Here is a 12,828-nt window from a genome sequence, read left to right as displayed (position 1 = left end):
TCTCTAATGTGCTGCAGGCTGTAAATAAACCACAGAAAGGTTCACACATGTTTCTCAGCATGTTTGACGGATATTTGTTCATTAAGAATGATTTAACACAGGTCAGAGGACAGAATCAAATATCGATCTGATACAAGCGTTGGTATCGGTATCAGATGATGTGTAAAATGATGTGGTGCTTTTGGACGTCAGAGCAGGAAGAAACAGCCGAGGCTGTTAAACAGGTGAAGTCACTGATGGAGGAGTTGATAAAGACGCATTAGACGCGTTTTCAGCGATGCTCTGAGTGGAGCTGGGAGAGTCGGCATCACCGGTGCCAATCACTGACTCGTTACATCATAGAAGGCTTCAGCTGCTGAAGCGGCTGTGCTTCTGCTCCATCATCACTCGGGCCCTGAGCCCATTAAGGCTTCTCCTTCACCTCACTTCTCCCATTACGGCGTCCGCACTCTAATGGTGGCTGTGTGCACTCGAGCAGGATCCTAGTCCCAGTAAAGATGGGTGTCAAACATGCGGCCCCAGGCCCAGAACAGGCCGCCCAGAGGTGCAGAGTGCGGTGACATGTTTTGTTACATGGTAGACATCTGGAGATGTTTGCAGCGAGAGCTCGGACTGCAAGGAGAGAGCGTGATTCCACCATGCTGGCTTCTCCTCATTGGCTCCCTCTTGGGGGGCCTGGTTCTGCTGGAGGGTTAACCCTAACCCCCCCCCCCCAACACACACACACACACACCTACCTACACACACACACACCTACACACACACCTACACACCTACACACCTACACACACACACACACACACCACACACACACACACACACACACACACACACACACACACACACACACACACACACACACACACACACACACACACACACACACACACACACACACACACACACACACAGAGTGGATCTTCATAACGGCGGTGCTGCTGCTGTGATATGGTCGTGCTCGACTTGTGTGGACTCTCTGAGCCTCATCGCTACCTCCATGTGTTCATGCCCCCCCCCACACACACACACACACACACACACATTCCCCCCACCCTGTGTTCACATCACAGCTATTAACAGCCCCCCCTCCGTGCTCCATCCTGCAGAAAATCAGTGGTGCTAATTGTTGTCCATTAGCTCTGGCTGAGAGGCATCAGCAGCAGCTCGCAGCCTTCTGCTGATTAGATTGAGACCGAGGCTAATTAGCTTAGCAGCTGTGGAGCCTGAGAGGCCTGCATCGCGCTCTGGGATGGTTTTGCTTTTTTCCAGCCTGCAGAGATTTGTGCTGCTCGGTAAAAACAGGCTGAGCTGCAGGGTCAGCTTTGAGGCCGGGCGAGGGCGTGACGGGGTCTCAAGGACTTAACTGTGAGGGGGGGGGGCTCATCATTTCAAACTCGATACCACGGGGAAGACTTTGACCCCAACAGCAGCAGTAATGATGAAGAAGATGAAGTGAACTTGTTATTTTCCAATTAGAAGTTAGAGTTAACAAAACAAGAGTTTAAGACTGAAATGAATAAAAGCTCTTCGCGGACTTGAAGGTGAAATTTGTGTGTATTTTAGAGGGTACGGCAAACAGCACGATGTCTAACACATGGAAATCATTTCATTATTGCAGAGAGCGTTATGGTAATGTGTGCTGTGAGTTAGCCGTTGGCTAAAACTGACCTCACAGCTGCTCCAACGCAGCCAGAAACACGTGAAGCAGGAAAAAGAAAGCCTGCAGCTCTTTGGTCCTCAGCTCTGCTCTTCAGGCCTGAAACCGTCCGATTGGTCCTCCACTCGCCTCCTGGTCCACGCGTCTGTAATCCGCTCTGTCACGGCTCGATCTCCCGTTCATCTCCAGTAATTATTGATCTTTATCCAACTACTGTCCGCTAGCTGCTACGTTAATGATAACAGATGGCTAATGCTAACATGTGCACCAGCCTGGTTTCTGATAACCCTGCAGTTTGTGCATTGGGGCCCAACCAGTGCCTCCAGCAGCCCGGTTCCTGTACCCAGACCGTATGTTTGACACCCCTGCTGTAGACGGCCCATATTTTTATGGTGAATCGTGTTTCCCATGAAACAGACCGAGTGCAGCCTGGATCTAATGATCATCATTGTGTCTTCTCTCAGGATCGAATGAAAGCCCGTTTCACTGAAGCTTTGGTTTCTGGGGTTCCTAATAAAGTGGCTTCTGTGCGTCCGTATTTTTTAATGTGGTTAGGCTTTGATTTGCAGACGCCGCCGTGCTGTCACATGATGAAGATCAAAGCTTCAGCTGATTCTGTGTGATCATTACGCCACGCCCAGCTGTACTTACAGGTGTGGCGAGCAGGTGTTCCCGCTCACAGGCGGGCAGTTCACCGCCACACAGCATCGCTGCCGTTCATCTCCACGCTGCTCTCAGACCTGCACGCCTCCCATAAAGCTGACCTCCGTCTGAAGGCTGAGCTTGTCGTGTTGATGCTGTCGTGAACCAAGCGTAACGTATGCCTCGTGACACGAGTGTGCAGACGTGTCATTGTTTCCTGTAGCAGCACAGAGTGGTGACACTGACTGTTCTGGAGAATGCTGCGGGAAGTCACATGATGATGATGATGATGATGATGATGTCTTAAACCGAGCATGCTCAGAGCGTGAAACAAAGCAGCACAATCAGAGACTCAAACAGCAGCTGAGCGTCTTTAATAAACACACGGCACACACAGACTTTATTGTCACGTTTTACTGAACATCACGTGCGGCACTCTCCAGGTAACCGTCATCATAGACACTTCCTGGTGAGGTCAGGCTTTAATTTCTCCAGCAAACAAAGACGTGTTTATATTTGCAAACAACATGTGAAACAACGAACGTAAAAACCCTCCGCGCTGTTCACGCTCACGAGCTCCTCATGTTTCAGCTCATGTAGCCCAGATCAGTCGCCTCAAAGCGCTTCGTAGTGTAAGGTAAAGACCTACAATAAACAGAGAAACCCCAACAGTCAGACCACGCCCCCATGGAGCAAGCGCTTTGGCAACAGTGGGAAGGAAAAACTCCCCTTTAACAGGAAGAGCCCAGTTATCAGCATTTAGTTCTGTGGCAGTTCTGTTAAACCGAGCGTGCCTGTTCATCTGCCCTAACATTAGTGTGACAGAGCTGTGAATATTGACTTTACAGTGAGCATACACTTCCCAGCATGCACTGCTTTGAGGCTGTGATTCGTCTGTGTTGGATAGTGTAGTGGTAAGACCACACACCTTTGGAGTGGAAGTAGCACGTTCGATTCCCTCCTAGTATCCAGTGAGGGTCCTGGCTAGGCCCCCCATGCCAAACACCAAGCCCTGGAATGGCGCAGCTACGTCTGCAGCCTGTCCGCAGCTCTGACACGACACATTTCACTGCATGTTATACTCTGTATGATTGTGTATGTGACCAATAAAGCTCGTTTCTTGTGTTTTTGAAAGCATGCGGGTGGCACGACACAGAAGTCCAACCTAAACAGAAGAACCAGGATTACAATATCGACTTTTTTCCGAGTCGTGATTGACGTGATGATGTGAAAACGTGCTCGTAGTTCATAAATCATCTAAACACGGGATTCAAGACCCTCAGATGAGTCGCTCGTCGGTGCATCTGCGAGTACATGCGTGTCGCTGCTCTGAAGCGTGCTTCCTGTCCTTCCTGTGGTCATGTGTCAGCGTGGAAATGAGGCTGGAAGGAGGCCGCGTGGCCCGGACGGAGAAGAATATCTGAGGAAGAAAAGAGGAAAGGAGGAGACGGTTATCACTTTAAGTTTATCACACAGAGCCTGAACAGTTCACCACAGAGCGCACACACCTGAACCTGAGCCGAGCCTGAACAGCCACACCTACAGGATTTTGTCTCAAACCGCCCTTCACTTCTTATTTTTACAAGCCTTTGGGAAATAGGTGCAGTCGTTTATTGCAGACATACAAATATATGTAAATACAGAATGTCAGGCAAAGACAGAGTTTGGTCCTTCGGCTCTCTGAGCAGGAACAGGAACTGTTCTCCAGGCTCCCTGAAGGACTCATGCTGCTCTCTGTCAGGATGATCCCACACTGCTTCAGTGATGCTGAGCTCTGACAGAGTTCCCCTGTGTGTTTCTATCCAGGAGTCCTTTCATGCACTGACTGAGTGTGTGGATCTTTGTCACGCTGAAACAAGAAGCTGATGTTTCCAGATGTTCCTGCCTGGTGGATCAGACAGTTCATCAGTTTATCAAAGATCTCCAACAGCACTGAAACCATGACAGAGCCTCCACCGTGCCTCACAGATGGCTGCAGACCTCCTCCTGACCTCCTCGTACACACTGACCGTGATGTGGATCCATCGCTCCATCAGACCTGTTCCTCTGATCTTCAGCCCAGTTCTCGTGTCATTTTCAGACCTCGGCCTTTCCTCCTGTGTCCCTTCATTAAGAACGTCTTCCTGACAGCCGTCCTTCGCTGATCGTCTCTGATGAGGCTTCAGTGAGCAGCAGATGATCAGCTGGAGGTCCAGATCGTCTCTCAGGTCCTGTGTCGGGTCTTTCTGATCCAGTTCACCTGCTGTAGAGTTTGGGAATCACCTCGTTGGAGCAAAAATAAAATTTTATGTTAAACTGTGGTTTCTTTGGGATTTTACACAGATTGAATAAAAACATGGAAACAAGTGAAGCGTGTGTGTGACAGCCTGCTGCGAACAAAGAGCCTGCAGGAAGCGTTTAAACGGTGTTATGCGCAGACACACACTGGTGCATCGTTGAGTGAGGAGCCGGATCATGCTTGAATGATTCAGAGGCTCAACAAATAAAAACACTTGTGTGAAAATAATCAGGTACAAAGACCAGTGTCCAAAAAAAGCGAGCTGGAGAACTGTTATTGAGGAAATGAGGGGTGGCTCGAGACTTTCGCCCAGCGCTTTGGTCCAGCGTAACCCTGTGAGGGGGGAGGGGGCGGGCCTCTAGATTAAAGTCTGTAAAAACTACAGGCGTCACATGACGTCCAGTAGGAGGAGTCTGTTTGGACAGATGTCGTGTCTTCAGTTTGAACTCGGAGCTTTCGATGCTGCCGTGAGGCTCGGACTCTGTCTCCAGGAGATGAACTGGATCCACCATTGGATTAGTTTTATTAAAACATGCGACCAGCACCTTTAAGCATTTTTCTCACTTTACGTCCTGGCATATCAGGCGCTCCGCTGAGCTGATGCCGGTCCGTGATTGTCCGATGAGGAGGCGGGGTTTGGCAGCAGCTCTGCACAGATTGGGCTGAATGAAGGAGCTCCGGGGTCCGATCATGTTGACTCGTTTGCTTCCCTGACCGCCTGTGATCTGATCTGAAGAGCAGGAACGGGATGGAATCATTTATTTCACTCAGTTTTAGTGAGAAAAGATGTTTCTGATGTCATCAAACATTAAAATTGTTTGTGTGTTTGGAAGCTCAGCCGTGTTTAGATCACGGTTCATCTCCTGGTGGATATCTGTGATTATCAACCTGCCAGATGGGTTTTTCATCTGATGAACTTGGGCTCGGATGTTTTTCCAGTTTTGTTTGTGTTGTTTCTCCTCTGATTGAGCCTCCCGTGGACTCTGAGGGCTCGCCTACACATTTAAAGAAATCACATCTTGTGTAATTAAGGTGGTGTGAACAGTAAACACAGAGCCTCTGCAGGGAGTTTCCATCCGACGTGTCGACTGCAGTTCTGCCCTGGCTTGTCCAAGATGGTGGCGTTAGAGTCCATCAGACCGCTGGACAGTGGACTTGTTGGGAAATCAGCTGAACAGCAGCCACAGGAGTGGATTTCCTCTAATAAATCAGTCGTTTGTGACTCTGACAGATAAGCAGTACAGAGCTGCTATAATGAGCCCCAGGTGCGCTGCTGTTAGTGTACCTGCACCAGTGGGAAACACTGACACACAGCCGGAGATCTGAGGATGGAGCTGATTAATAAAGTGATCAGAAACTCAGGTGAAGCATCTGGATCCATAAATGATTGACGAGGTTCAGGCGGATTCAGGTTCAGCTGCAGAGCTGGATTCTTCCACGGGGCTTTTATTCACTCTGCCTTCATCAATTTTTCATGGCAGATGTTTTAGTGGAGGAGGAGGAGGAGGAGGGCGAGGGCTTCAGGTGGGATTTGGTTCCAGATGGAGGAGTTGACTGAGGTTACCCTACTGTCGTGTAGATATCGTCATGCCTGCACTCTTGTATGTTGCTCACAGGAAACACAGCGCACTGCTTCATTCAGGGGACATTCATCGCTTTAGGCTGACTTCCTGTTGTCAGTAGGTGGCGTTGCAGACCGAAACATCAGCGAGGCGTTTCGCTAAAACGACAAATCAGAGCTGCTGTTTGTTAAAGTGAGAGAACTGGAATCTTGCACTTTCAATGATGGAGGAGTGAAAGAGCACGACTGTCTCCTGTCAGCTGGACTCCATCCACGGCCGTTGGCTGGGAGCAGATTCGTGTCTGACACTCTGAGTCACAACGAAAATATCCTCCTGTTAATGAGGCTCAACATTTAAAATAGGGACGTGTAGCACTTCCTGTTTTGCTGACAGTGCCCATGCGTGCAGCTAATTTCATGCTCACAGCTTCAGCTCACCGGAGTCCAGTCTCAGCCTGAGGCAGTAATTCAGTTCAGCTGTATTTAAAAGGCGCCACATCACATCAGCAGTCACCTCCAGGTGCTTCAAACTGTACAACACCGTGACCGCTCAGCTTTCATCTCTCCAGCAAACGAGGATGTGTTTGTATTTGTATCCAGGATGGGGAAAAACTGCTGAAACAACCAACGAGCCCCAACAATCAGACCACGCCCTATGAGCAACTTTGGTGACGGTGGGAACAAAAAACCCTCCAGAACCATTATTGCTGGACTCCACCACAGCAGCTGTTTATGATTCACAGCTCATAATAATCCTTCTTTGTCTGATCCTGGGCTTCTGTGCAGCTGCTCCATTCATAGTCTGTATGCTGATTTAGCCCCTCCCTCTTTTAGACTGACTTTCTTCTGATTGGCTGCCCCTCACAAAGAACGTGGGTGGAGCTTGTGTAAGCTCTGCCCTGCTGTCACAAAGGCAGCCTTTTATCTTTGTTCGCCGACGTAAACGCGGCTCAAACAAACACAGCGATATTCCAGAACGTCGCAGCAGATCGGGTCCTGAGGCTGTGGGCGTACTGCTCATGACGAGCGCGGACAGCAGCAGGACGTTTGGTCCTGAGTCCGCTCGCCGATTTTGATGTTTGGGGTGTCGTGCTGATCCGGCGAGCGGCTCGGGGCGCCGCTGCCTCACTGAGCACGAGGGAAGACCTGCTGAATATTTGATGCCGCTCTGCGTTCAGTGTTACATAAGAGCGCCACATCACTGCTGTTCCCATTCACGTTAACCCCTGAGTGGGCAGGAGAAGCCAGAGCACAGCAGCCAATCTAACCTCCTGATGAACGCGACTGATGAGCGCCCTGCTGCTTATCATCCGCTGATTGGAGCTCTGTGATTGGCTCGTCTCAGTCCCGCTGGCTCTTTCTCACCCGCGTGTATCTCACAAACCCAGCTCAGGGCCTGTCCGGTAATGATGAGCTGTGATTGGCCCGATCCGTCAAACGGTAGTTAACGCCGCCTGCGGTGAGACGTGAAAGCGGCGCTTTGGAAACGATCTTAACTTGTTCCACAAAACAATCCTGAGGCTTGGCTGGGAGGTGACTTGGCTGGGAGGTGACTCGGCTGGGAGGTGACTCGGCAGCGTGCTCGCCGTGTCCGATCCCGGCGGTCCGAGCTGCTCGTTTGGGGTTGTGGCTCTGCATGTGGCTGGTGTCTGTGGTTTGTGGGAGGATGTCGGCGGTGATCTCGTGTGTGTGATAGGATAAATCGGAGCGCGCCTCCACCTGCTGACAGACCGGAAAACTAACGAGGCGTGTAATTTTCCCGCCTGTGTGGTTTCCGCTCTGATGTGTCGAGCTTCTTAATAAAGTGTGAAAACTTCCTGCAGGATTTGAAGGGTGCCATCCGCCCCCCTCCACCTGACTTGCCCGTGGTGCTGGTGAGGTGTGGGCTGATTGGCTGCAGCCAAACGGCCTTTTCTTCGCTCCCTGAAGGACGTGCAGAGCAATCAGCAGCTTCAGCTCTTTTTCATATTGTGTTGATTTGAATAACAGCGTGAAGGAAATGAACAGAGCGCACATTAATGAGACTGTGTGTGTGTGTGTGTGTGGCACACAGCACACCTTGTGAAGTATAAAGGGCTTCATGTAAAGAGTGTGTGACAGGAAAGGCTGTCGCTGTTTGTTCAGCACGTCTGAACGAGTTTTTGTCTGGAGGGACGCTGGCTCGTCGGACGGCACCGTGCACACCTGCCTTTGTAAACACGATAACTGAGAACAAGCCGATGCTTCAGAGGTGGCTCTACCAAAAATCTGGGATGTGTTTGAATGTCGATGAGCTCGAGGTCAGAGGCTTTCCGTTGATATTAGAGTCATTCAGGTAATCCCAAGCATTGCGTCACACCAACCCGAAGAGGAAGGTTGAGAGAGAGAGAGAGAGAGAGAGAGAGAGAGAGAGGAGTCGTACAGAAAACTGACGTTATGTCAGACATCTTTTTCTTTTTACAATGATTTTATTTTTGCTATTTTATTTTTATATAAACACTAAAGAGTTGCTGGGTGTAAGCCCAGTCCAGTGAGTGATGATAACAGGGTTTCATGGCAGTAAGAACATTATGTTTTATGCCATGTTTATTTCATGTATGACTTCTGACCCATCAACAAACACTGCCCAGCCCTCTTCCAACACCTGTGAAGCAGGTGTATTTGAGGCTTGTAGGACATGGAGGCAGAGCAGGCTGGGTTTATTATCCACTCAGGAAAATGTTGCATAAAAGGAGCACAAGTGTCAGCAGTGCGATGTAGGCCTTTGGCTACAGACTGAGTGTACCAGGGGCCCAAAACACCTGGACTTATTTAGTCCAGACCAAACCACAGGGTCCAAACCACAGGGCCAAAGGTCACATACTTGTTGTTTAGTGTTTTACAGTTCATACTTCAAGTTAGCGACTGTAAATCTTGTATTCATGTACATTCTCTCTTTCTGCCTCTTTCAGTAAAAACTGTCAAATTTCAGTTTAGTCCTTTTCTGTTATTAGTCCTGATTACACTCATAGTACACAGTAGAGAAAGAAACTACCAGATGTGGAAAGACGTAGTAATCCTGAAGAAAGGAACAAAAGCTCACAGCTGATTTTATGACACTTTCACAGCTAAAACAACAAAATAATTCCAGGAGGCCTGTTTAACATTATGGGGAATAAAGGGATAATGCAGCTTTCCCAGAATCCCAGTCGGGAACGTTTCTTTGTGTGTGCGTCAGTCTAAGGGCCAACCTGTGGACGCTCAATAACTCGAAGCTCTGCCAATAAGGAAGCTGCATGAACAACATCATTTCCTGTTTACGTGCAAGCAGAATGCGCTCGCAGTTTTTAGCAAACACAAACTATCAGCTTCAAGTTCTTGAACGATAAAAAACGTTTGCATCAATCTCGCTTCACCGAGTTTTCTAATTGGCAGAGAGTTTCACCTTATAGATGGTGGTTGGAACAAGTTTCCATACCAACCTCCTCGCTCTTATTCTGAAAGATCAGCGACTGCTAGCTACTGCTGTGGGATACTGCAGAGTCTGGCTCTGATATCATGTAAACAGGTCCAGTGTTGTCCTGTACAGAGACCTGTAGGGAGAGCAGCGTGTCACGAGGACACTCAGTCCTGATCCTGTAACACTCGTATCATTCTAACACCGATACAGCATCTGTATCAGAGCACACACTCAGTGTGGGCGTGAGGGACGAAAAACCCAACGCAGTGTTCCTGGTCCTGGTGGTCTGTGGTGCTTTGGAGGTGCCGCTTCAGCTGTAACCTGTCTGGAAGCTTCGCTGATGTGACTCGTGACTCTACGAGTTTCCATCGGCTCCTCTCCTCGCCACAGAGCGCTCACGCTGCTGTCGTGATCAGCTGTTGTCGATCGCTCTGACCGTCGTCAGATCTTGAGGTCAGCTTGTGCCGACACGGTCCTAATAACACATGACCTTCTGACCCTATCCCGCCTGACGTGTGAGGGCCCCCACACACACACACACACACGCTTTAATGACAGTAGGTGCTGCAGGTGTCCCTGTGGGGGTAGCGATGCTCTGACCTCAGTTCGTAGTGACATATTGACAACTTATGATAAATATTGATCCACTGACTCCTCCCACAGTCCTGCGGAGGTCGTCCTGCTGTCCCTCTAATCTAGCTTTCAGAGATGAGGACTGTTTCCGAGGAGGCGCCGCGCTGGTTGGTGATTATGATGGCGGTGGAGACGCCAGCAGCAGCTCCAAACTTCGTCAGAGATGTTGTTTAACGAGCAGCTGCAGTGAAGTGTGTCTGTGGCATCTCCGATTTCACGTGTGAATCATGAGAGCGACACTGACCACGCCCACACGCTCACTCTTTGTGACTGTGCAGCTGAAATTGAAGCGTTTAGATGACTTTGATGAATGAAATCCTCGTGGCTGTTCTCACAGCCCTCACACTCAGACCTGTACAAGCAGGTTTTCCTTCATCTGTAAAATGATCATTTCTGCACACGATGAAGAGCTTTTCAAGGTTTCTGACGAGAATTTTATAAACATTTAAGAAAAAACTACTCGAGCAAAAACACCCAATATTATTACAAACAGCTGCTCATTTTTATGTTTATTCAGACCTGTGTTTTCTATCTGTGCAGTGGGAAAATAACAAGATGAAAATGGGATGTAAATTAGGGAATTATTACAAAGAAAATGTGTATGTAGAAGTAAAGATGTCTGTGTATAAATCTGAGTGTGCACACAGTCACACTCTCTCTCTCTCACACACACACTCTCACTCACACACACACACACACTCACACACTGTGCTGGTCAGAGACAATAACAGCAGTGAGCTGGGCGGTGCAGATACTCGGGTTTATTAACACACAGATGCAGAGAGGACGACACAGGAGGAGGAGCAGTGAATACAGTGAGGACAATAACAGAAACACGTCTGTGCTGATTGGCCTGTCAGTAATCACATGACCGAGCCAAAACAAGTTTCACAATGTTCCAACAATGGTCCCGCCCCCTGCCGGCATGAATCATTCCAGCTGATGTTTTTATTTATTCATCTCTATAATTCGTGATCTGACTGATGATGACAGTAACTGAACTCCAGAGTGGAGGAAGACGAGGAGGAGGAGGGACAGTTTCTATTTTTACTGGCTAAAAGCTGCTCTTCTATGGCGTCACGCGGTGACAGGACTACAGTGCGACTGGCTCTACGAACAGAAAGAAGCTGAAAGGCTCTACAAAAGGTCTCTCACCTCTGAGCGAGACAACAAGGCATCGTAAACGTTTGTTAAAGGTACAAGCCGTGCTTAAAGGGACAGCCGTATGCTCGGGTGCAGTCCGTCCTCGCCCCCCGTCATGCTATCTTTGGTTTGAACTCTGCGGCCTGTCACAGTGCGCTGGTTGGGTGCGGCGGGCCCGCCTGCTCTGGCGGGTTTTGGTTAACAGTATCAATCTGAGAAATTGCACTTGGATGTTTTGGATGAAAGCCTCGCCGCGCCTGCTGGTCCGTGCCGGAGTTGTGCAAAGGTGGAGGAGGAGGTGAGGGGGAGTGAGAGGGGAGTGGGGGTGGTGCGTTGCTATGGCATCATGATGGGCGTGTCTGAGAAGACAGACATAATGGAGTCCGTCTCCCCCGCCCTGTGCCGTGGCTGTTGCTCTGCCCCTAGCAGTAACCCTGGCCCCAGGTGTCCTGGCCCCGCCCTCAGCTTGCCATTTTGCTGCTCTCTGATTGGCTCCAGAAACACCACATGCTTGTTGGTACTGACCTTGCGACCCGGGCCCTCCGTGCTGGCCGGCGGTGTGGGGGTGAGGATGGAGGACTGGGCGCTGCCCACCCCAGCCTCGTTTCCCAGGCTTGGGGTGGCCGTGGCCGGGGGCGGGGCTTTCAGGCAGGGAGGGCAGCGGCAAGGCGTCAGGTACAGGTACATGAGCACCAGCACCAGGCTCACCACGCAGCCTAGGAGGGTGGTGAAGCCCGTGTTGAACGGCTCCTGGGGGTCGTTGGCATCCGCCAACACCGTGACGTTGACCTCCCACGTCTCGTTGCGGTGATGCTGCCGGTCCTCCGCCAGGCACCAGTAGATCCCGGTGTCCTTCTCGCGTGCCGCCACGATCTCCAGGCTACCGTTGGAGAACATCTTTAAGGACCCGTTATTCCCCGGCGGCAGCACTGACTCCAAGCTTGGCGACACCCAGAGGAAGGTGACGGCGTGGCCGGAGAGAGTAGTGGCACAGTGCAACAGCAGCGCTTTCCCTGCCGTCACGTTAACACTGCTCTTCTGGGTCACGGCACTCAGGTTGCACTTCTCCAGGTAGCGTCCATGCTGGAGGAAGCGCACAGTGCCTCTCGGGTTCCCGTAAACCAGACAGATGTGCTCCTGCCTGAAGAAAAGCAGCGACTCAAACTCTTGCTGCTCCCAGGACCGGAACAGGCTGTACATGGGGCACTCGCACCACAGCGAGTTGTTGTGCAGGTAGAGCCCCTTCTGCAGCGAATGGGGCAGGGCCAAAATGTCCTCCAGGGGCAGTTTGGACAGGCGGTTTGAGGACAGGTCCAGCAATGACAGGTGGGGGTGGCTGTGCTTCTGAATGGAAAAGAAGGGGAAGTCGGTGAGGCGGTTGTGGCTGAGATAAGCCTTGCGCAAGTTTGTCAGTCCAGCCAGAGGTCTGCCCTCCACCCGCGAGATCCGGTTATTAAACAGCAGCAGCTCCTCCAACCCTGATAGCTCCTGGAAGT

General features: G+C 50.4%; 1 protein-coding gene across 3 annotated transcripts in view; it reads left to right on the top strand.

The window, feature by feature from the left end:
* Window positions 1–12,828, top strand: part of LOC116322120 (E3 ubiquitin-protein ligase RNF123) — a 111,884-nt gene that overhangs the window by 39,360 nt on the left and 59,696 nt on the right. The window contains exon 37 of one of the 3 annotated variants that reach the window (XM_039612074.1): window positions 4,106–4,847. The exons of the other annotated variants lie outside the window; for them this stretch is intronic. Coding sequence (XP_039468008.1) covers window positions 4,106–4,124 — 19 coding nt within the window. The 3' untranslated portion in view covers window positions 4,125–4,847. Of the gene's footprint in view, window positions 1–4,105; window positions 4,848–12,828 lie in introns of those variants that run through there. 3 annotated transcript variants of the gene reach the window in all.

Source organism: Oreochromis aureus, linkage group 5 (assembly GCF_013358895.1).
Source record: "Oreochromis aureus strain Israel breed Guangdong linkage group 5, ZZ_aureus, whole genome shotgun sequence".
Taxonomy (NCBI): Eukaryota; Metazoa; Chordata; class Actinopteri; order Cichliformes; family Cichlidae; genus Oreochromis; species Oreochromis aureus.
The sequence above is the reverse complement of the archived record's forward strand: the minus strand, read 5'-3'. Positions and strand labels throughout refer to the sequence as shown.